The sequence below is a fragment of the Aspergillus sydowii genome (genome assembly GCF_001890705.1).
Source record: "Aspergillus sydowii CBS 593.65 unplaced genomic scaffold ASPSYscaffold_13, whole genome shotgun sequence".
Lineage (NCBI taxonomy): Eukaryota > Fungi > Ascomycota > Eurotiomycetes > Eurotiales > Aspergillaceae > Aspergillus > Aspergillus sydowii.
In genome coordinates this window covers 385820-407142 of record NW_024467871.1, presented here as the reverse complement: position 1 = coordinate 407142, position 21323 = coordinate 385820, and the positions used below count along the sequence as shown (strand labels likewise).

Sequence of the window (21323 nt, the reverse complement as noted above, 5' to 3'; positions counted from 1 at the left end):
TCCAGCATTACTCCAACTGCTGCATTATGTATCGGTTCTTACGTGTTCAATATTATTCCAATGTAGATGCGTGATGCGTGATGCTTGGTGATACAAACGTGCTTGTTGAGGTGTCATTTCAGTTACACCGTACTCCGGTGGTTGCAGTTCCAAAGACCCATCTCGGTATAGAACTAAATGTAGACAAAAGTTTCAAAGTATGAGAGATAGTATTAAAGAAATTAACGCCAATGGCCATATATTATCTGGATGCAAATCTATCCATAACTCGTTTTCGCTAGTAACAACCCAAAAGCCAGCGCTTGCTAAACACAGATATTCTATCCCCAAACGCCATATGTAGTGAAATCGACAAAGCAAAAGATCTAAGGATAATTCTAGAAATTGAAAAGGCCACTCCTCCTCTTTCCCAACGGATACACCACAAGGGCCGAAACAAACAACCCCACCGTAATTCCAATGGCAATCTGCACCATGCCGAAACCAAGACTTGCAATGGACGTATCCTGGCTTGCAATATTCTCTGTCGTGCCGTTCTTCAGGTTCGCGCGCACCGAGTCGGCGTAGTTCAGACCGGCGATGAGCGAACCACTCGACGCAAGACCCGACGGGACCAGGACGAAGATAGCAGGTAGGATCGCAGCAGCTGCGTGACCGCGCCAGACACGACTGTACAGGTTCCCCAGGAGTCCGATGGTGAAGGCGCCGACAGTATTAGCGACCTCGGAGTTAGGGCCCAGCTTGGTTGTGCTGAAGTAGTTTGTGATGTACCCGGAGAGGGCGATGAAGATCATAGCGGGTAACTGCTTCCATTTTGCCTGGTTGATGATAGCGACGAACACGACGAAGAGGGGCACGAAGCAGAAGCGCTGGATGTATTTCGAGCCGTAGATGTCGAGGTTTGTGCAGGACTTGTCGGATGTGGCAGCGCCGTCGATCAGGCCGTAGATGGTTGTTCCGACTGTGACGCCGTAGCCGAGGAAGAGGGAGTAGATGATTGCGTAGACCATGCGAATGGAGCCGGCGATGATCTGGTGGGATTGCAGTTCCAGAGAGGAGCAGAGGACCATGAAACCGGGGAGGATGAGGGCGATGGACGACTGGGAGAGGGCAGAGAAGCAGAAGAGATGCTTCTCGCCGTTGGTGCCTGGGATGGAGCCAAAGGCACGGGCAAGGAAGGAGGTCAACACAGCGGCGGTGACTTCGAAGACGTTCGAGTAGAGAACCGATTTAGGAGCGAGGACGTGCTGCATGAGGCCGACAATAGAGCCCAGGAGGAAGATGATGGGCATATCGATAGGGCGGGCCTCAAAGGCAAAGGGCCCAACAGCCGCACTCGCAAAGCCATAGGCTGGGACCAGAAGCCATTTGTTAAAGCGAGGCTTGCGCGACATGATCTGGTCGAGTTCAGAGATTGCCTCTTCGACACCGATGAGGTCGTGAACGACGTTCTTGTAGACGTTGTGCGTGTCTGCGAGACGACCAAGGTCGACGCCCTGAACAACACGAACGAGCTTGACTTCAGCCGTACGAGTGGTAGGATCATCGAACGACATGATCATACATCCAGGCAGATACAGAAACTGGCCCTCCACCTCCAACACCCGCGCCGTCATCTTCATATACTCCTCCATGCGATGCGTCGGAGCACCATACCGCATCAACGCCCGACACAGCTGCATGATATACCGCTGGCGCGCCAGAATCTCCGCAATATGCACCGTCACGCGAATCTCATCCTCCAACCTCGTCTTCCTGTATGCCTTCTTCTTCCCCCGCTTCGGAGTCAAAAACGCCTCCGGCGGCGCCGGCAGCGTCGCACTACTCAGATTCATCCCCGCCCCGACCAGCGAGGTCAAAGACTGCTGATTCTGATGACTCGGCTTCTTATACCACTTCAGCTTCTCCTTCTTGGGCGTCGCAGCCCCCGAAGACACCGGCGACTCCGTATCGGACTCGGCATCGCTCACGGGCGCACTCGACGTCCCAGATCCCCCCTGCGCCGCCTGCAGCCGAAGCAGCTGCGCCAGAATCCCCCCACCACCAAACTTCCCACTCCCATACCAGGACTCCGGGCGCAGTGCGCCCTCAGGCGTAGTCTGGCCGGATCGCGCATACGCCGACCGCGGCCGTCTCCGCCGGACATGGTTCTGGGTCACACTGCGTACAAGCCGATGCGCCTCCGCGCTCGGAAGCGGCTGGGCGGCCGCTGACTCTTCAAGTCCACCTTTCTCTTCATCCTGACGAGAGGGTTGGTTATGATGGTGGTGATTAAGGGCCTCATCGAAATCATCCGGCAGCAGGGCCGCCCCCAGATCGCCACCATCGTCCAATGTATCCCGGCCGAGGCGCTCCCCGAACAACACCGTGCGTTGCCGGATCAACTCGCCCGCGTGCCGGAACCGCTCACGCACACTCGACGACACTGGTGCGGCGCGACGAGGCGGCGTTACCTCCGAGTTGCCATTGGCGGCGCCTCCCTGCTGTCCTAGCTCGGCGACTGTGATATCGTGCGACTGCGAGCCCTGGCGGGAGTCCGGGGGTGTGCGGGAGAGCAGGTCGGCGGCGGAGGCCTCGGAGACGTTGGCGGAGATGTCCCGGTCGTTGTTGTTGTTGTCGTAGTCCGCCATTGAGTGGTAGGAGCGCACGGAAAAGTCGGAGTCATTGCGGAGGATGGGAGGGCGCTGCGGTGGCCGGTCGTCTGCCTCGCGGAAGCTGCTGAAGGAGCGGAAGCGGACGCGGTTTCGGGGCTCTTCTATGCGGGCGCCGATGGGTGGTTGGTCTTCTACAGTGGGTGCCGGGAGTGGCATTGCAGGTTCTGTCTCTGCATCTGGACCTGGGACTCGGGCTTCGGCGTGCCCGTCAGATGGCGTGCCATCGTCGAGGGGGATGGATTCGAGGCTAGGGAATGGGTGGGTTGATTCGTAGGAATGGCCCTCTGGAGCGGACATTGGAGCCAGCAGTAACGAAAGCGAATGTGAAACAGAATGTACAGTGTGAGAATCAAAATAAAGGACAGCGAACGGTGGGGGAAGAGTCGGAGGGGCAGGAAATTAGGAATTTAAGCAGAGAGAGAGCAGTCGTCTACAGGGAGTCTAGAAGGGCACGCAACCATGGATGGGCCCGGTGGAGATGTCTGGCGGCAAAGAGAAAAGAATAGAAAACGATCTAGAACGAGAAGATAAGAAGCAGAGTCAGTCACAGGATGGACAGAGACTTTCAAAGCAGAGTCGAGGCCTGGTGGGGAATGATAGCAAAGGACGCGAAGCCATGATATCACGCTTGATGATTGGCATTGACATTCAGACACGCTCAGACTCGCTCAGACACGCCCAGACTCGCTCAGACTCGACAGTCGACTCTCAGACTGCGAGTGGATCACGCAATGCCGACTCGAGCTGTGCCTGTATCACATCCAGGTATCGCGCCATGTGCGTCTTCCTGCCGCAGTTTCAGGATTTGTTGCTTTCTTGGTTTTTGCCCCAGTGGGTCTTAAGCTTCTCGGAGATTTTCGATCTTGGCCAATCAGATGCACTACTTATCAAGGAGATACTGAGACTGAGATGCAGACATTCAGAGACCTTGGAAGTTAGGCAGCAAGCTCTCATTTTTCATATTCAATAGTGCTGTCCTCCGTAGCTCGCCCCTGCGTTCGCAACTTGCTGATTAGCCTAAATTGCAGCTCATTCTCCGATCGGCGAGGTCTGAGCTGAAGCTCCATGCTCTTTTTTGCCCAACGCTCGCGCCCAACCACGAGTCTATTGCTCCTGCAAATTACTTTTGGCTGCGGTAGACCAGGTCCAGATACTATTGAAGGCTTGAAGGCTAAAGCTGTTGACCCCTATCTTGCCGCTCTGGGTCCGCCACTCCGTCCAGTCTGTCATGGACCTCACGGACCAAGTCGAACCCACCCACCCGATCGTCATGATTGTCACTCCTGCCAATTCTTCCGCGTCAGATGCTGACATTGGCGCCCAGATGAGCGGCAGGGATTGTCTGGTCTGGGACTGGGTCTGGTCCCTGGCATATTGCTAATGTGATGAATGATGATGTGCGGCAGTCCTGATATCAGCCAAGAGAGCCATACATAATGCCAAGTTAGCAGCCATTCCTTCCGTGTGATATTTTTGTTGCCGTGGATATCCGGACTCCGAAACGCCGTCGGAGAATGGTGGTGATCGTGATCGTCAGGACATACTGTATATTTAGAAGTCGATCTTGATATAGGGCTATTCTCACCAACTTTACGACTGCCCCGTACGTACTCACTGTATATCGTCTTTTTAAAATCCAATTAGGTGCCGCGTACCATATTACCTACAAGGGAAACACCAGATCCTTAGATGGCGAGCACATGGCGGAGATGGTGTGCTAATTAAGCCCTTACCGACATCCGCTGCTTCCGACTTGGCCTTGGACATTATTACTCGAACTTTATCATTCGAACTTTACTCGCCAAACTATCCTCCAGTACAATTCCGCAAGATCCGTAAAATTAGTCTGCTGTCCGCATTTCCGCTCTTCACGCAAGATCCTGTTTCAAACTGGTCACTGCATCTACATCTATCACGCACCGAAGATCCAATTAGGCCGCAACACTGGCCGCGTGACATTACATTTGTCCCTTACAGGCCACCGGTCGTGCCGCTCGATGTTATAGTGTATCCCAGCTTATTGATGTTGTGGGTATCTCATGATATCTCGTGCAAGTGCCATGCAATACCCATTACACGGGCCGATTGGGCCACAAGTCGAGCTTGCCACTCTATTTTAGAGCATCCAGCTGATAGATCAAGATGTTTTAGCATGTTTTGGTATTGTTGATCATTTGGATATTGTGGGGGTGCAAGTCGTCTCAGTAGGCGCTGACCAGGGGCCAGCCACCCTTTTCTCATCGGATGGCTCGTTGATTCGTACTTAGCTACCGTCTTGACAAATGTCATCCGCGCCATCCATAGATTCTTCAGTTAAGGGGTAATTCGACTTATTTGAAGAAGTAATGCCTTGACGGGGAGCTATATCAGAATATATACCTCTTCGAAATAATCCTGTAAAAATAGTAGAAATACGAATCGAGAAATGTAACACTATTCGACAGAGTCTAGACTAATTTTACTTAGGAGTACATGGTTAGTCAACCTAATGAAAATGAACAACAAAGGTCGAGTGCGAGGGTGTTCGAAGAAGCAATCCCTGAAACAACTATGTACTGCAGCCCCTGCTAAGGCCCGGCCGATCGACCAGGCGCCAGTAAGCTTATTTAACAAACCACACAGAATGCTGGTACCGTCGCACGGGTTCAGCCGAGGCTGGCTTGACTGGTGTCTGCAGCTGTGGCTGAAGCGTGGCCGGAGCCGTACCGTAGCCGTTGTCGTATCCGCGTATGCGTATTTGACATTTATATACAACAAGTGAAATTATGTAGCATAGCCACGGTGTTGTATATACATGCAATTGCAACGTCCAACTTGCAAGTTCACTGCACAAGGGGTGGCCATCTCACCAGAAAGTTTAAAATGGCCTTCGACGACTCAATAGACTTCGCTGTTCAGGTATACACCAAGCCGAGCAGCAGCAGGAATATTCGTCCTCCTCTTCTTCCTCACAACAACCTCTCATCTCTACCAGCTCTCAAAGTCCCGAGCATGGTATACCATTCCAGGAATCTGTACAAACTTATAATAAACATACAATATGTCTGGACCATTCATACTAATAAATGCATAGTCCCAATACCGGCTACACCGTCCGAATCCAACATCCACAAACCAAACATCCATCCCCATCTTCAGCATACAAGCAATCCTCGTCCTTCTCGCTCCTCTCCTCTACGCAGCCTCAGCCTAAGGTTCTGGGCCGTCTAATCACCGCCCGTGTCGCTGAAGAGCTCAGCCCTGTCCCCGTGAACTAGATGACCTAGATCTTTGTCGCGGGGGACATCATCGCCTTCCTGACGCCGGCTACTGGCGCGGAAACCATGTCCACCGGTACAGTCGAGAAGTATAATCTCGGCGAGAAGGTCACGGTTGGTGGCCTTGGTGTGCAATTGCTGTTTTTTGCATATTAGCGATTGGTTTGGTTTATGGTGGTATCTGTATCTGTATCTTACCTAACCATTTAGGTCTCTCCATATAGAGCTTCGGCCCTGTGTTGTATTATTTCTTAGGCACTGCTGCCTCATGTACAGAGTTTCTGTCATATCATCAGACCAAGTGTTCAAAGAATCAAGGCACATCGGTCAAGGTTAATGTAAAGACCCACATTTCTTGGGTGTTGCAGTGGCATTTGGAGAGGATTTAGATTTTTTGGGTCGACTGAGCTCGAGATTGGAAGTGCAGCAACATACGAGGGCCGCTATGGCTTCGAACAGACATTCCATTTTCCAGTGTCCTTGATTGTTAAACAGTAAAGGAAAGTGTCCAGTATCAGCTTTTTATCGTCTGGGCGCAATGACGTCGCCAGGGGAACTAGTTTTATCATACCCACCGCAGAAAGGCTTAGACGGTGGCAGTGCATCTTCTGTTCGAACAGTCAGGTAGGTTCCGAGAAACTGGATCGGATTTTAACTTGATAAATAGCAGTGCTATCAAAATTTTCAGAAGAGAAAAAAGAATAAAAGCAGGCCAGACCAGCTGGCCTATAAACATTAACACTAAGACCACCACCAACAACAACAACAACACAAAAACAGAACAGACTAAGCCCAAATATCCGCATACGGATCCCAAGAACTATCCTTATGCCACTCATACTCCATATAATCACTAATAACCGACGCATTCCTCTCCCCATAAAACTCCGCAATAAACGCCAGAGTCGCATCAACCCCGGCTGAAATCCCCGACGACGACCACACATTCCCATCAACGACCCAGCGCGCCTCACGCACCCAAGTCGTCTCCGGCCCGTAGCCGATAACAGACGCCCAGGATGCTTTATTCGTCGTAGCGCGTTTCCCGTCTAGAATTCCCGTGCGCGCGACCAGCGTCGAGCCCGTGCAGATTGTTATCAGGTACTGTAGGCGCGGGTATGTTGTTTTGATGTAGTTGAGGAGAGGGCGCAGGGTGGAGTCCGGAGCGCGTGTGCCTAGGCCGCCTGGGACGATGAGGACGTCGAGGTCTGGTGGTGCTGTCTCGAGGGTGTGAGTTGGGTTTATGGTGGGGAAGAAGGAGGCGTTGAAGGGGTTCATTGCGGGTGTGTAGGGGGCTGTTGTGACGGGGTCGAGGGATTGGGAGATCAGCGAGAGGGAGATGTTGTCGTGGCGACGGGCGACCCAGGAGAGGGCTTCGAGGGGGCCGAAGACGTCGAGGATTTCGAAGCCGCGGAAGAGGAGCATTCCGTAGTTCTTGGGAGTTGTTGTTGTTGTGGTGGTGGTGGTGGTGGTGGTGGACTGGGTGAGGCAGGGCTGGGAGAGGCTTAGGAGCCCAATACCCAGGGCCTCCAAGGTGGGGAGCTTCATACTGGATTGGATGTTGGTTAGGGAGAAGGGAAATAGCAGAGGGATTGAAGGAAGAGAATAAAGAAAGGCAGGTTATTAAATATCCCAGTAGGACTGTTACGCGCCGACAAAGGAGCTGCCAAGCACCATTGAGCACATTTGCGCCCATTGACCGTTTCAGATGTCAGATTGAATGGTAATTATTCTATCGACGAATGATCTGAATGGTCGCTCGGCCATTCCATTGGTATTTTACAGTATCCTGGATTCCTGATCCTGCACGCTGCCCGCGATAGTTGAGACAGCAAAGCAGCCACTATCCTGCGGTTATATACTCGACGTTGCATTGTGAAACTGGGGAGGGAAAGGAATGGCCGTAGTGTGTAATTTCTAGTCTATCCATCATGACAAGCGCTATCGTGCGATACTCCAGACTGTCGCATATACCGACCCAGTACCGTCTCTCCAACGACAATTCCCGCAAGAACCCCAAAGAAGACTCCTGTATTGAATGTCATAACCGCGAGCATTCAGTTTGATATTAGACCATGTTCGAGAATTGCCTGCAACGTATGGATGCTCACAGAAGATATCCAATAAACGCCCTCACCCCTTCCAACAACGCCAGACTGCCGTCGCGCCAGCTCCATGGTGAATTTGGGGTCCACTGGGGAAGAAGTGTGAATAGGTAATTCCTTATTCGATGCCACGAGCGGGTCTGGCTTTTATTATCTGGAACCAGTCCATTACGCTCGTCGGGTATCTGAGAATGTTCCTCCTGCTCAGTATCGTCGATCGCCGTATACCGTGGCAGTGGACTGAGCCGTGCTTCTGGGATGGTTCGACGACAGGACTGAGGCGGAGGGAGGATCGAAATAGAGGCAGTAGACTGGTGATGCTCGAGCTGGAATCGGAGGGCAGCAAGAAAGCGGTTCAAGAAGGCGAGGGCGAAGAGGAAGACCAGAGTGAAAATGTACGCTGGAACGGAGGTTGTTGTCCAAGCGCTGAAGAAGAGGGTGACTGTTGTGCTGTTTGTGAAAATAGCAGGCATGTCCATGTTCATGTCAGTCCATCCTGAAGGAGCAGAAGCTGTGATATTCATACTATGAATACTGGATAAACTGCCTACCAGGACTGGTGTTTATGCGCGCAAATGTGCTCAACTGCGCTCAGCCAATGCAAATACATCAGCCCCAACTATTGATGGGACAGGACGGACCTTGGGAGTTAGTCTCTAATCTATTCTAATATTTGTTGAATAGAACTACTACAGAGTCCAATCACTCTTGTCACTGCGGTCCAGCGCCTCCTGATCGTAGAAGTATGTCGTTGGACAGTCGGCAAGGCCCCAGAACACCCATTCAATGTCCGTCCACTTGTCGTCTGGTTCTGCAGGACGCGAGAAACTGAATCCGGCGATGACACTAAACCACAGCAAACTCATTAGCAGCTGCATTCTGAAAGTCGCTTATACTTACATTCTCGATGACTCTGCGTTCCAGAACAAGTGCGATGGGCTACTGTGTGCAGCATATACCCCGGTCTGTAAACACTCTCTATTACCGGCAAGCCGTCAGTTCATCAAGTTGGGACCGTGGGGAGGAAAGAACATACTCCCATGCTACACGGAATGCGTTCCTGATTCTATGGCGCTCGCCATATTCAAAGGACCAGAAAACGTCGTCCTTCAACTGGATGCCGGGTGCATGGTCCATCAGAATATAGTAGAGAAAGCCACCGGGGACCAGTCCCTCGTCATCCTGCGTCAGAAGCTCAAACTCGCGGATAATCGGCGTCACCTTGCTTTTGTTCTTGGTGAGGATCTGTAGTGGCTCGATCTCGTGGCACGCGTTATTGGGGAGGATGTCCGTGGCCTGTCGTGCCCGTTCAGCGAGAAGCCCATATTCAGACCCGCCGTAGGGGATTCTATATAGATTCGCAGGATTAGTCTATACTGAGTTTCTGAGCGAGCGCATACGGTACACGAACTGCATGATAATCTTCAGTACAGCGATATCACCATCATTCTTGACGTTGCGACAACGGAAGGTGCCGTATGCTGCACTGGGCTTTCTGTAGTTGACTGCGTCAATATTGTAGTCCTCTGCCGTCAGCTGGTCGTTCTTGTCGTTGTACTTTGTTTCCAGCCTCCATCCGGACGTGTCTGTCGAGTGGCTGAACCTGATGATCTTGCCGAGCCAGACCAAGTCGCTGAAGAACTCCTTCTGTGTCATGGTTGCTGCGCCTTGAATTTGGATGGGGAGTGTTGAAGAGTGAGGTTGAGAAGCGCTCAGCGTTACAAACAAACTCTGAACGGACCGTGGTCCATTCACCTGAGCCAATTCACTAGTCTGAGATTTATCTATGCCGACCATGTCCCAAGTGACTACCAGGTGATGGACAATAGTAATACTCACAGTTAAGCTGCTACTATTGGTACGCAACCTGACTGCGCTGAACGATATAATACCTCGAGTACTACCCGCACATTGGCTTTGGCTTCCTCGGTCAAGAATAGTTGTCATTAGACGTCATAAGAGTTATAACGTGAACATAATAATCGTGTAGTTTTTAATACTACCAAAACCGCAGCATGTCAACATGGCCGGGTACGCCTTATATCATCCTCTCCTTGACACTGCACTGCCGTCTCGTTAGCGTAATCGAACTAAACAAATGATGACTCCTTTAGCTGATGAATGTAATAAACCCCCTAATTAACGATACTTGTTACTCTGATACCGACCGGAATCACACCGCAGCGCCATGGAAACACCCTGGAAACGTGAGAGCCAACTCTCACTGGCGTGCGCGATAACTCCTCGTCGAGCCATTTGATTGTCCGCTGCCTTGAACCACAAGGGTTGAAGGTTTGGTATTATTTACTTACCGGTGATGCCGTCGCTATGACCACCAAGGGCATCCACATGCTCAGCCCAGGCCCGTCGCATTTGCCACATAAATCCCAACCGGTGGGATCAGCTAGAGTGGTAAAACGGTATTCCAATTGAATATCTAGCGACTGCAATAGAAGTCCAAGATTCTCTCAAGCGCGGAGGTGGTAAGGAGGCCGATCCAGCTTTCCGACGAAGTACGTGGAATGTCCGGGGCCATCAGGCGTTGAATGGACGAGTAAAAAAGTTGCAGACAGCGGGGGTTGAGGGAGAAGCTGGGTGTCTGTGAAAGGCGGCCACTGGAGGATCTTTTCTTGCCCTTCAGTCATGGAGAAAGCAGGACAATTGCGCAGAATTGTCGTTGTGAGGACAAGTGGCTGCACGGGATTCAAAGAAGTAGGCTACATATGCTCTAGCTAATATTAGGGGAATCTCCATTATTATCGCTTTCCTTGATATAAAAGTTTAGATTGGAGTACTTCAACTGCTTTGCTGTAGACAGCTTCCGTTTACCTTTCTTCGCACAAGATTGGAGTGACTGGATATTTGTATCCATCTTATAACAGCGCTGCACCGTGTGATCGGCTAAACGGTAAGCAAGACGTATGCAAGTTTTCAAGTCGATGCTGGACCAGCCTAAGACTGCGCGACCCAGGATGCCCATGGCACCGTATTGTTGGCTCCGTGACCCTCATTGATCAGGTTTAGGAAATGCCAGAAGCACTCCCTGACTGCGACACGAGGTTTGCCGCCACTGGCGCTCGATTTGTTGCCCCCATCAATGGCGTTGCTGTAAAGCAGCGTCCATTCTCCGTTCAATACCTCCTGCTTCAGGAAAATGGTCTCGTCATATGTGGATACGAATCCGTAGCATAAACCCGCTGTCTTCATGTAGCGCGCGGCGTGGGCTATATGCAAGTTAGTAAGTTGGCCAATCATAGTGGGAATTCACAACCATACCAACAGCCTGGCGTAGAGCTGTGCCACCACGAATCACCCTGATACTGAGCTTGTGCTCCAGGACCCAGGGCGTTTTGATTTCCCCAAACGCACGCCCGAGCCCGGCCCTTGTCATTATTGCAATATCAGGCTTTCGACTACCAGTAAGTCGGTCCACAGTGGCCATATACGCTCCGAACTTGAGATTGATTGCGCCAGCACGACATACCGCACCCATTGGATGGCCTATATTTGCCATTAGGCGTGCCTGGACCCCAATCTCATCCCCAGCCGCGACCTGCTCGGTCTCCGTACTAGTTAGCCTGGGAGGCTGTCCGGATGTGTGTGAAATTACGTGGTTGGTCCAATGAATCGCATCGTAGCGTGCCCTTACATCGGCTTCAAACGTATCCCAGTGTTGTAGTTTGCCTTTAAACGTATTTTCTCCCCATGCGGCGCTCCTAGTCGTGGCAGCGCCTCGATCCAGGGGTGGCAGTGCCTGCTGCACAATTTCCCGTGGTCTCTGGGCATGGGGTGGAGCCATGGTCGGTGTCTGATAGATGCTCTGGAATTTTTGAGGTTTGGTAGGTCAAGTGTTTCGAATTAATTGTGTCTTTTCCTCGCACAGGGAACCACTATATCTGCACAAACTGACAGAGTACTGACAGTGACACAGTAACACATATGAAGAAACACAAATGGCCAGAATTTTCCAAACAGCTACCATTGTATATACTGCAGACCTCATACCGTCTATGAGGATTACACCCAAAGGCATTTACTACTTCAGTATGAGGGAATTGGTTTTGGGGAAAGCCACTCGCCCCCTCCGGGGTGCTGGTGATATATCGATCTATTTGCCCGCAGACTACATGGCCAGGGCCTTTTGGTTCAATCTTCAAAGCCATTTTACATGTCCGCGTATCGGCAATTCGCAGAAGAATTATTGATTCTTTAGTAACTAGCTAGTCTCCCCGGTGTAATCTGTTCGCCAGCCATGTCCTCCACTGCATACAACTACAAAGTCCAGTCGTCTTTGGTAGGATTCTCCAGCGCCTCCTGGTATGTTCGTGGACATTTAGCAAGGCCCCAAATGAGCCATTCGATGTCTGTCCACTTGTTGCCTGGTTCCGCTGGCTGGGAGCGTCTGAAGCCGGCAATCAAGCTAATCCCCAGAAACGTAATTAGCAGGCGGCTTCATACCCGGGATATAACATGTACCTACATCTTTGATGACCTCGAATCCCAGAACAAGTGTGATGGATCATCTTGAGTGGAATAAACACCAGCCCCTAGACATTCCCTACAAGTCCCAGGTCGTTAGTTAATTCGTGTTTCTCACCTTAACCATGAAAAGGACGAAGAAGCACATACAGCCACGCCACACGGAATGCCTGGCGGATCCTGTCACGATCGTCGAAATCAAACGACCAGAATGTCTCGTGCTTCAACTGGATGCCGGTCGCGTGGTCCATGAGAATATAGTAGAGAAAGCCGCGGGGCACTAGTCCGTCGTCTGCCTGCTGCAGGGCCTCGAACGCCCTTATAGCCGGCGTTGCCTCAACCTGATTCTGACGGAGAGCCTGAAGCATCTTAATCTCGGAGCTGGCAATGCCTGTAAGAACATCCGTGGCTTGCCGTGTGCGCTCGGCGTAGACGGCGTACTCGGAGCCGGCATAGGGGATCCTGTATTCCGCAAGTGTTAATTAAGCTTATACGTACAATATATCTATCACGGGCTCATACTGCATAATAACTCTTATAGCCGCCACATCATGGGGCTCGTCAGTCCTGCGGCAGCGGAATGTACCGTACGCTCCACTGGGCGCGCCGTAGTCGACTGGATCGATATCGACTTGATTATACGCCTCCGCTGTGGACTGGTCATTTTTGTCGCTGTACTTGGCCTCCAGTTTCCATGCGGACTGTTCATTCGGGTCCGTAAATTCGATCACTTTGCCGATCCACTTGTGGAAGAACTCTTTTTCTGTCATGATTGCTGCGCCTTGAGCTTGGATGAGGGAGTGTTGAAGAGTGAAGTTGAAGTTGAAGTGGTCAGTGTTACAAACAAACTCTGAACGGACCATGGTCCACTAACTAATCCACAGGTCTATCTTAGTTTTGTAGGAGAATCTAACTGTTTCCTAAGAACGTTGATGATCAAGGGTATTTGTTATAGATACTGGCCTGGTAAGGGGTTCAGGACAGTTTTAATAAAGCAGTTAAAGTATTCTGACCCTTCGTCCCTCCACAATAAGATTTGTTTATGCGGAGTACATTCATAGTAACTGCCGGGTGATTAATCGGAAATAATAGTACTCTCAGTTAATTTGCTGCCCTACTGTAATTTACCTAGTACCGTGCCCAGAGTAACTAGTTACGCTGCATCCCAATCGAGTCTGTATAGCCGACGCCAAAGGCTGAGAAATGCTGAGATGGCATAAATACCCCGCCATCGCCAGCTGACTCTCAGAATCTGTATCCCCTACAAACTGCAGGAGATCCTCGCAAATGCCTATCTATTTCCAAGAAGGCGTCAGCTTCCGCGACCCTGCCGAGGCCGAGAGTATAGTGCGGCATGCATTCGCGGGGACAACTCTGGAGTATATATACGATGGAAATGATGGAACAAAGGTGCTTATTTTACTCCTTATCATCTCACTTCAATATACTGATATAAGAGATAGGAAGTCTGGATTTGGAACGACTGGCACACCTCTTCCGACCCGAACCGGCACCTGACGGTGAAGGTGTTTGAGGATAACAACGGGCATTGGATGACGAGCTTCTACCATGTGTATAGAAATGGCGGTTATCGGTTTATGGGGGAGGAGAGTCCGAGTAGTTATGCGGAACGGCTTGGTAGGTCTTCTTGCTTTTGGTGGGTGGATTGAGCTGACCCGCGTAGAACGGTATAATACTTCGAATTGGGGGTATAGTTAGGGTGAATGTGTATGTAGGACAGGGACCTACAATGGAAAAAACGGTCGAGTCTAGTCGTCGCACATTATGAGAGTTACAGCATGGATACGATTATAGACTGCAACTTTATTTAGTTTTTAGATAGTAAGATGAGTCGATATTAACGTTTGAGACTGAGACTGCAGACTGAGCTGAAGAAACGCTAATATCTGACCTTTGGGGCTGTGCAGACCACACTTCTTATCCAATGTAACCTGTCGTCGGGGTATGTTCAACTCGCCTCCAGGTTAGCGTTGATATTAGCTTGATACAGCGAGTGTCCGTATCATGGATGTGACTCATACCAACGGGTTCAAGAGTGACAGACAAAATACTTTTAAAAGCCTTCTACATCCTGTCTAATAATACAACCTCTTTACAACAATCACCACCATCACAACCACAATGGCCGGCGAACTAAACCCCAACAGCGACTACCCTCCGGACGCCCCCGTGTATCCAACCCAGCCTGTCTCTGTTATCCTTCCCAACCCAGCACACCTCCAACCAATTTCCACAGAGAACCTCATCCTACACCCATTCAATTTAGACTCCGAGACAGCCCTTAACTCCGACGCAGCAAAGCTCTTCCTCTTCCGCTCAAGACCAGATGTCACGACCTGGCTGTACGCTCTCTCTAATTTCAATCCCAAACCCAATACCAATTCCAATCCCAAAACAAAATTAAACAAAGATATCAACCCAGACTGACAACAAATCCAGCCGATTCAAAACCCCAGACGCCACCATCTCAGAAACAAAATGCTGGATGAAAGCTAAAATATTCAGCACACCAGACGGCAGCGGCGCCACAAATAGCCGGCATTTCTTCTTCGCCATCGTACACAGGACCTCCCCGGATACTATCATCGGCTCGGTTGGGATCAACTCACTCTATCCTGCCCCCTCTGTGGGGTATGCACTGCATCCGGACTTTTGGGGGAAGGGGTATATGACGGAGGCTGTGAAAGGGGTTGTTGAGGCGTGGTGGGGGTTACCCAGGCTTGCTTTTGGAGAAGATGGAAATACCGGTGGAAATGGAAATGGGATTCGAATTCGAAATGAGGAGGAGAGGTTATTTGCCGCAACGCAGCGTGAGAATATTGGGAGTTACAAGGTGCTTAGCAAAGCTGGGTTCGAGGTCTATGAGTTCGCGGAGTACCAGGGGGCGAATATTGCTGTTATGTGTACAAGTAGGAAGGGCCCCTAGTATTCTAGCCACGATGTAGGTTACGAGTACAACATTTAATAGACATTTGCTCAGGTTTGGTGCCTGCAGGCTATACATAGAACAGAAAGAAGCCCTAAGTGGCGAACCTCATCGTAAGGAAGGAGCGAATGCGGCAGAGAAGGTAGCTCCTGCGGCTACTGGGAAGACTTGAAACAGAAGGAACGAGTTTATTGTCTCGCAAGGAAGGAGCGATGGTGATAGGAGCGTCAACCTAACACAGCAAGAAGGTGGGCGGTTGTCTACACTCGCATGAAATACCAGTTACACAGCGGAAGATCAGCAAGTACCTGTAGTCTATACAAAGATTCCGGATCATTTATCGCCTGGAGGTTGACGGCGCATCCATTGGTTGCCAAAGATGCAGCAACCGTGAGTGCGGTAGATGCTGCATCCAAGCCTCTGATCAAAACACTATCATAGGCTATATTCGCCTTGTTGAGTCTGGGGTCTGCCTTCAGTGTTTGTTTGATGGGACCGGCAAGTGCTGCATGAGGTCCTATCTCGACCAGGTTGGTGACTGCAACCTTTTTCGGAGTAGGGAATCGCGCTGGTTCATTCGGGTTTCCATCCGAGAGCCCATTAGGGTTCGTCTCGAAGCAAAGAGACTGCACCGCGTCGACTAGTTTTACCGGTTGCACTAGGTTTCGAACCCAGTAGTGAGGATCCAACTCCGTAGCGGAGACCTCGGTCCCAGTGACGGACGAGAAAAATTGGGTCAGTTCAGTTGGCCGTTTGGAGGGCTTGATTGCCTTTATTTCAGCCATCAATTTCAAGTATTCATTGGCAATCGGATCCATATGGTGAGAATGGTATGCCACATCCACATCCAGCCGCCGAGTAAATACTTCTTTGTCCTGAAGGACCGTCTCAAGTTCCTCGATCGCCGCGTAGTCACCGGAAACACTAATGCTAATGGGACTGTTGATGCAGGCGACATTCGCCCTTCCTGTCCGTAAAGCTGCGAGATACGGACCAACGTCAGACGCCGATATGCCTACCGCCATCATGGATCCCCTTCTCCCTTTTGTAGAGAGTGAACTTGCACATACCCCACGGAAATAAGCAATTGCAATGGCATCTTGCATACTGAGCATCCCCGCGGCGTAAGCGGCTGCAATTTCTCCACTGGAATGACCAGCCACCCCATCGGGGTATATCCCCCATGACGCGAGCAGGTCGACAAGAGCAATCTGCAAAGCGGTGCAGATAGGCTGACTGAACAGTGCATGGCCCAGGGTTGAATTGTCATCCATGTTCAACATCTCTATGCGCAATTAGTGGTTGGTTTAGATCAAGTCAGTCCGGTGTTATGGTACCTATAACATCGTAAGGAGCGCCAAGTTGACCGATATAGTCATTCATCTGCTCCATCGAATGACGGAACACTGGGTAGGTGCTTAGGAGCTCTGTGCCCATTCCAGCCCAGTGTGCCCCCTGTCCGGTGAATATGAAACCAATAGTCGGTTTGGTAGACGTCTTGCATATCTGAGGCCTGGGGGATAAGGCATTCCTCAGGGTTCTAATCGATTCGGCAACGATCATTGCCTGGTACGTACGCAGTTTATGCTGCTCGTTGAGGGTAAAGGCGAGGTTGCAAATCCACTCGTCGCTCGCATCGTCTCCGCGATCTTGGAGGAATGACCTTACTTGTTCAATAAACTTGTCGAGAGACGACTCATCGGAAGCAGACAGTAGGAATAGTCGGCGCCGGGCGACGGGCGGTCGACTGGACTTGCCTACATGATCAGCCTGGGATTTGGATGCGCGACGGTTTAGATGACTAATTCCAGGGATGAGATTGCTCGAACTGACAGCCATAGTCTTGCAAGTACAGGCCTTTAGAGGCAGAAAACGATCATACTGCAGGATATACAACATCCTGAAACTTACAACTAGAATACTCCGTGACATGAGTTTAAATCACCGACATAGCGGGGTCGCATAATAATGTTCCGAGGCTTAGCAATAAACGGCGAAAATATCACCTGCTAGTTAAACGCAGATCTTATCCCCTAAATTGTCCCCAAAGATACTGCAATGCGCAGTTTGGCGACTGATATCCCGCTGCGTGGCGGTCCGCAGTGCCTTTACCCCAAGCACTTGAGCTTGCAGAATGTGATATGGGGCTGCAATCCGAATTGGTACAGCAGCCACCGGGTTATTCTGACAATGATTGGAACAAGTGGTGTTGCCAGTTTCACCCAGAGTCGTGATGCCGTGGTCCGCGTGACGCTTGAATTCGCAGTCGAGCGTAAGGTATACCAAGTGATTATGTTAAACATCCAGTCGAGTCTTCGAATATGGAATAACCTATTGGTACTTGGACTGCTCTCGTGGTCTAATACCAAAGAGACCCATGGACATGAGCATTCTATCCATCCAGCCCGGCGTCTCTCTCGTAGTATAAAACGAACCCAACGGACGACTAGGGTTGAACTGGAGTTGCCAGGAGCCAGGATGCGAGCCCAAGTCAGACCACGGGTTGACGGCGAATGGCTGAGGGGTTGCCGGGGCTGAAGAGGACGATGCAGAGTCGTCACGTACTCCTTCATCCAAGTGTAACCGGACTAGGTCTAGAAGATGATTGAGAAGGGCGATGGATAAACTGATTGCGTTCAGCACGGATTGTGCGAACGCGCCAGCCGAATCCAGGGAAATTGGGCCAACGAATGCCTCCCATGGTGCAACAGGATTCGGCGATTGCTGCCGACATAGGCCGACTTCTAGTTGGGCCTGGATAGCGTAAAGCGTGTCCCTGCTCCGGACCATGCGTTGTATTAGCGCCGAGGGTGAGATCTTGCGTGAGGGAAAGGAATCATGGGAGTCCTCTTTGACTTCCCTTGTTTCCACAAGAAAGCCGGGGCAACGGCTGACTTCAGTAAAGGCACTGTCGACGAGAATTCCCAGCTGACTTCCGTCCGTGCTCTTGGCCTCATCTTCCACCATCTTTGTTAGAAATGCTTGCCATTCTAACCTTTCAAGGAAACAGCTCCTGCCGCTAAGGAATGCCTCGGCGACAAGGAGGGCACGACAGGACCTTAGCAAGGTCAGACTAATACCGGTGCGATGGGCATCAGGACCACGAAGCGAGATGAGGCTCGACAGGCCACGAGCATGAGATAACCAGGATAGCGAGGTAACACCGTCGTGCATTTCGTAGATATTCAGAAGTATGGCGGTCGCAAGAGTTTCGGCGCCGCGGGCATAACGAGGGTGGGATATCAAATCCGAGAGATACCTCAACGACCGGCTGTACATGTGTCTACTACTGGTAATCATTTCGCTGTCGTGATAACACCCGCCTGTATGGAGGGTTGCGATCGAGCGAAAAGCCCAAGTGAGTGCCTTGGGGACGTCAAGGACTGGCTGGCGTGCATACTGTACCCAGTTGACGTCTACTCTGCCTCCGCACGATGCGAATTGGGCAGGAAAGTTGGCGAAGAGAAAGCTGCAGAATAGCTCCTTTCCCTGTACATCCAAAGCGCGCACCACCAAATTGGGCTGGACGCGTTCATCGATGGAGCCATTGTTTGGCCGCACAACAGCAGTTGCGACCGGGATCGAATGGCGTTGCCCATCAACACGAGACGTCTGGGACTTGGGCTTGACAGAATCCAACGTCTGCACCTGGAACTTCCATCGCTTCTCGTACCCCGGGCATTTTGTTAACCTCCTCGAGCACTGCAGGCATTCGGGGTGGGTCAGGTCGCACTACACCGGCCCTGGCCTCCATTAGAGTCCGATAAGTTATAACCACGCCAATGGCAGAGAAAGACCGGAGATTCCGACCTTGACGCGTCGCTGCAGACACGTCTGACAGCCCTTGCTGCGTGGCACGCCGACCATGATCTTCGCGAGGGTGCAGCGATTGGAAGAGGAAGAGGAATGGGGATCACGGTGTGGTCTCTCGGTTGATGCCTGAATACGTCTGAACGTCTTACTAATCCACTAATGCATCGTTAATTAACTAGTTATCGTTAGTTACATAGAGACCAGACAACGCCATTAGCAGGTAAAATACATAAAGCTGTAGGTGAGCAGAGAGCTTAGAAAAGAGAAAAATATGCGGTGGCTAGCGTGTCAGATATCAACAATGGTAGCATCCCCAGTCACGGACTAGGTACGCAATTCAGTTCCATTGACAGCTCGCAAGCTACAATAGTTCCTCGGGATTATACACTGGAAGCACCTCGTAGTCACACTCTGGAAAGCTTCTAGATATAGTCACTACTGTCATCTTGGTCATTTCCTCCGAGATGTATATCCCACCCTTGTTCTGTTCCCAGGTGATAGCTTCGATTGTTGCACCACTGCTGTCCCCATCGCCCGGCCTTATAAAAAGTATGTAGTGGGGAATGTATAGTGGATATATATATCAACTTATTCTAGACCATGTAATTAGGCGGGATAAGCCACAATTGTAGGTTACAGCGATGCAGATCTACCGTAAGCCATCTTCTGGGGTCCATATAAACATCAGGCATAAGGAGAAACTCGTAATCTTTGCGCCAATTCTTAAGTATCGGAACGGGACACCCTGGAGGGGACACCGACTATACCCAACCCGTAACCTCGCTACTTTCTAGTCGGTGGGCGAGTGACTGGGATTTGAATGAAGACTTTGTAAAATTGTACATGATAGCAGGTTATCCGGAATATTTCCGGACTTAAGCAAGATGTTGTTAAAGATAAATCCTTGGGACTTCTTAGGCCGAGAGCGAAAACAACCAGATCAATAGAAATTATATCAGATTAAAACCAATGTACCAGTGGTAATTACACACAAAAAGACAAATCCTATTAGACATTAAAAGAAATATAAAGATTGAAACATAAGAAAGGAATTGAACCCAAGCCAGGACCGCCATGCCATCACTGGTCCTCCACAAGTTCAGCATTCTGACAAACTTAGGTCCGTATTAAAGAAAGCCGGTGAGCTGGGCCCTAATAAAAGGACAAGAATCCTCGCCTTGAACAGGAATTACTGAGAGTCTTCGTTGTTCTCCTCGTTGTTCTCCTCGTTCTGCTCGTTGGACTGCTCGCTGTTGTCCTCGGCGTTGTCATAGCCACCGACAGGCCACTCACGGCGCCGCTTCTTGGTCTCCTCGTTGACCTCCTCGTTGACCTCCTCGTTGGCATCCCCGTTGGTCTCCTCGTTGGACTGCTCGCTGTTGTCCTCGGCGTTTTCATAGCCACCGACGGGCCACTCAGGGCGCGCACGATGGTCTTCGAAATGCTCGTTCCACCAGTGGTGCGGGCGAGGGTCTGGGTGTCTGTGCTTGTGATCATCACCACGGTACCATCCGCTGTGCAAGTCTTGACGTTTCTCCTTCTCAAATTCATTCTTGGACCACTGGTCTTTGCCCTTGCCCTTGCCCTTGCCCTTGTCATCGTCGTCCGTGGACCAATGCGGCTTCCAGTCAGGCTTACCGGAGCGGTGGCACGAAGGAACTCTCTGCTCGTAGTCGCAGATCTTCAGCTTAGGGCTGTAGGCCGTTCCGGGACCGCAGCTCTTGTGCACTGGGATACCACCGGATGAACATTCGAAGAACTTGTGGCAGTTGCTGGGGTCAGGCCAGGCGGTGCCGACATGGCACTTGGGTGCAGCGTTTGCTGTCGCTACTAGAAGGGAGGTGGCGAGCACCGTTAGAACATGGCTGGTGAAATGCATGATGATACTGATTACTAGTTAGCAGGCATGGAAACCAGGTATGGTGTGTATATCTTACCAAGTAATATGTACGTGCAAGATACACACCTATATTATTAAGAAGCACGAAGTCGGCTGTTGCGAAGGGACAGGCGGAATTAGTCGAATGAAGTTGTTGATGATACATGTTCTCTAAGGGAAGACAATGGC

The 21323-nt window shown here is 50.8% G+C and overlaps 9 protein-coding genes across 9 annotated transcripts; 1 reads left to right on the top strand and 8 right to left on the bottom strand.

Annotated features, from left to right (window-relative positions):
* Positions 1-377: 377 nt before the first annotated feature.
* Positions 378-7607, bottom strand: ASPSYDRAFT_160566 (threonine/serine exporter family protein; the record flags this gene model as incomplete). Its single annotated transcript, XM_040842921.1, has 2 exons — positions 378-2425; positions 7103-7607. 2 exons carry the CDS (start codon positions 7605-7607, stop codon positions 378-380), a joined length of 2553 nt encoding a protein of 850 aa, XP_040698391.1.
* Positions 7608-7875: 268 nt separating this feature from the next.
* On the bottom strand, positions 7876-8525 carry crmD (putative copper transporter crmD). Its single transcript, XM_040847896.1, has one exon. It carries the CDS (start codon positions 8499-8501, stop codon positions 8019-8021), a length of 483 nt encoding a protein of 160 aa, XP_040698390.1. The 5' UTR covers positions 8502-8525; the 3' UTR covers positions 7876-8018.
* Positions 8526-8652: 127 nt separating this feature from the next.
* ASPSYDRAFT_49702 (uncharacterized protein) lies at positions 8653-9706 on the bottom strand. The gene is made up of 4 exons (XM_040847895.1): positions 9428-9706; positions 9053-9364; positions 8917-8994; positions 8653-8862 (listed from the first exon to the last, which is right to left on the bottom strand). Exons 1-4 carry the CDS (start codon positions 9670-9672, stop codon positions 8706-8708), a joined length of 792 nt encoding a protein of 263 aa, XP_040698389.1. The 5' UTR covers positions 9673-9706; the 3' UTR covers positions 8653-8705.
* A 1406-nt stretch (positions 9707-11112) lies between these two features.
* On the bottom strand, positions 11113-11788 carry ASPSYDRAFT_125238 (uncharacterized protein; the record flags this gene model as incomplete). The annotated part of the gene is made up of 2 exons (XM_040840451.1): positions 11113-11240; positions 11320-11788. Coding segments are annotated over 2 exons (597 nt in total), but the record flags the coding sequence as incomplete, so codon positions are not given.
* A 455-nt stretch (positions 11789-12243) lies between these two features.
* ASPSYDRAFT_49701 (uncharacterized protein) lies at positions 12244-13267 on the bottom strand (the record flags this gene model as incomplete). Its single annotated transcript, XM_040847894.1, has 4 exons — positions 12244-12436; positions 12497-12574; positions 12646-12957; positions 13018-13267. Coding segments are annotated over 4 exons (788 nt in total), but the record flags the coding sequence as incomplete, so codon positions are not given.
* Positions 13268-14770: 1503 nt separating this feature from the next.
* On the top strand, positions 14771-15692 carry ASPSYDRAFT_49700 (GNAT family N-acetyltransferase). Its single transcript, XM_040847893.1, has one exon. It carries the CDS (start codon positions 15002-15004, stop codon positions 15440-15442), a length of 441 nt encoding a protein of 146 aa, XP_040698386.1. The 5' UTR covers positions 14771-15001; the 3' UTR covers positions 15443-15692.
* A 10-nt stretch (positions 15693-15702) lies between these two features.
* Positions 15703-17281, bottom strand: ASPSYDRAFT_35271 (acyltransferase domain-containing protein; the record flags this gene model as incomplete). The annotated part of the gene is made up of 2 exons (XM_040845320.1): positions 15703-16727; positions 16780-17281. 2 exons carry the CDS (start codon positions 17279-17281, stop codon positions 15703-15705), a joined length of 1527 nt encoding a protein of 508 aa, XP_040698385.1.
* A 492-nt stretch (positions 17282-17773) lies between these two features.
* Positions 17774-19309, bottom strand: ASPSYDRAFT_160529 (Zn(II)2Cys6 transcription factor; the record flags this gene model as incomplete). The annotated part of the gene is made up of 2 exons (XM_040842919.1): positions 17774-19174; positions 19253-19309. 2 exons carry the CDS (start codon positions 19307-19309, stop codon positions 17774-17776), a joined length of 1458 nt encoding a protein of 485 aa, XP_040698384.1.
* A 925-nt stretch (positions 19310-20234) lies between these two features.
* ASPSYDRAFT_469217 (chitin binding peritrophin-A domain-containing protein) lies at positions 20235-21249 on the bottom strand. Its single transcript, XM_040847341.1, has 2 exons — positions 21193-21249; positions 20235-21141 (listed from the first exon to the last, which is right to left on the bottom strand). Exon 2 carries the CDS (start codon positions 21132-21134, stop codon positions 20445-20447), a length of 690 nt encoding a protein of 229 aa, XP_040698383.1. The 5' UTR covers positions 21135-21141; positions 21193-21249; the 3' UTR covers positions 20235-20444.
* Between the last annotated feature and the right edge of the window lie 74 nt (positions 21250-21323).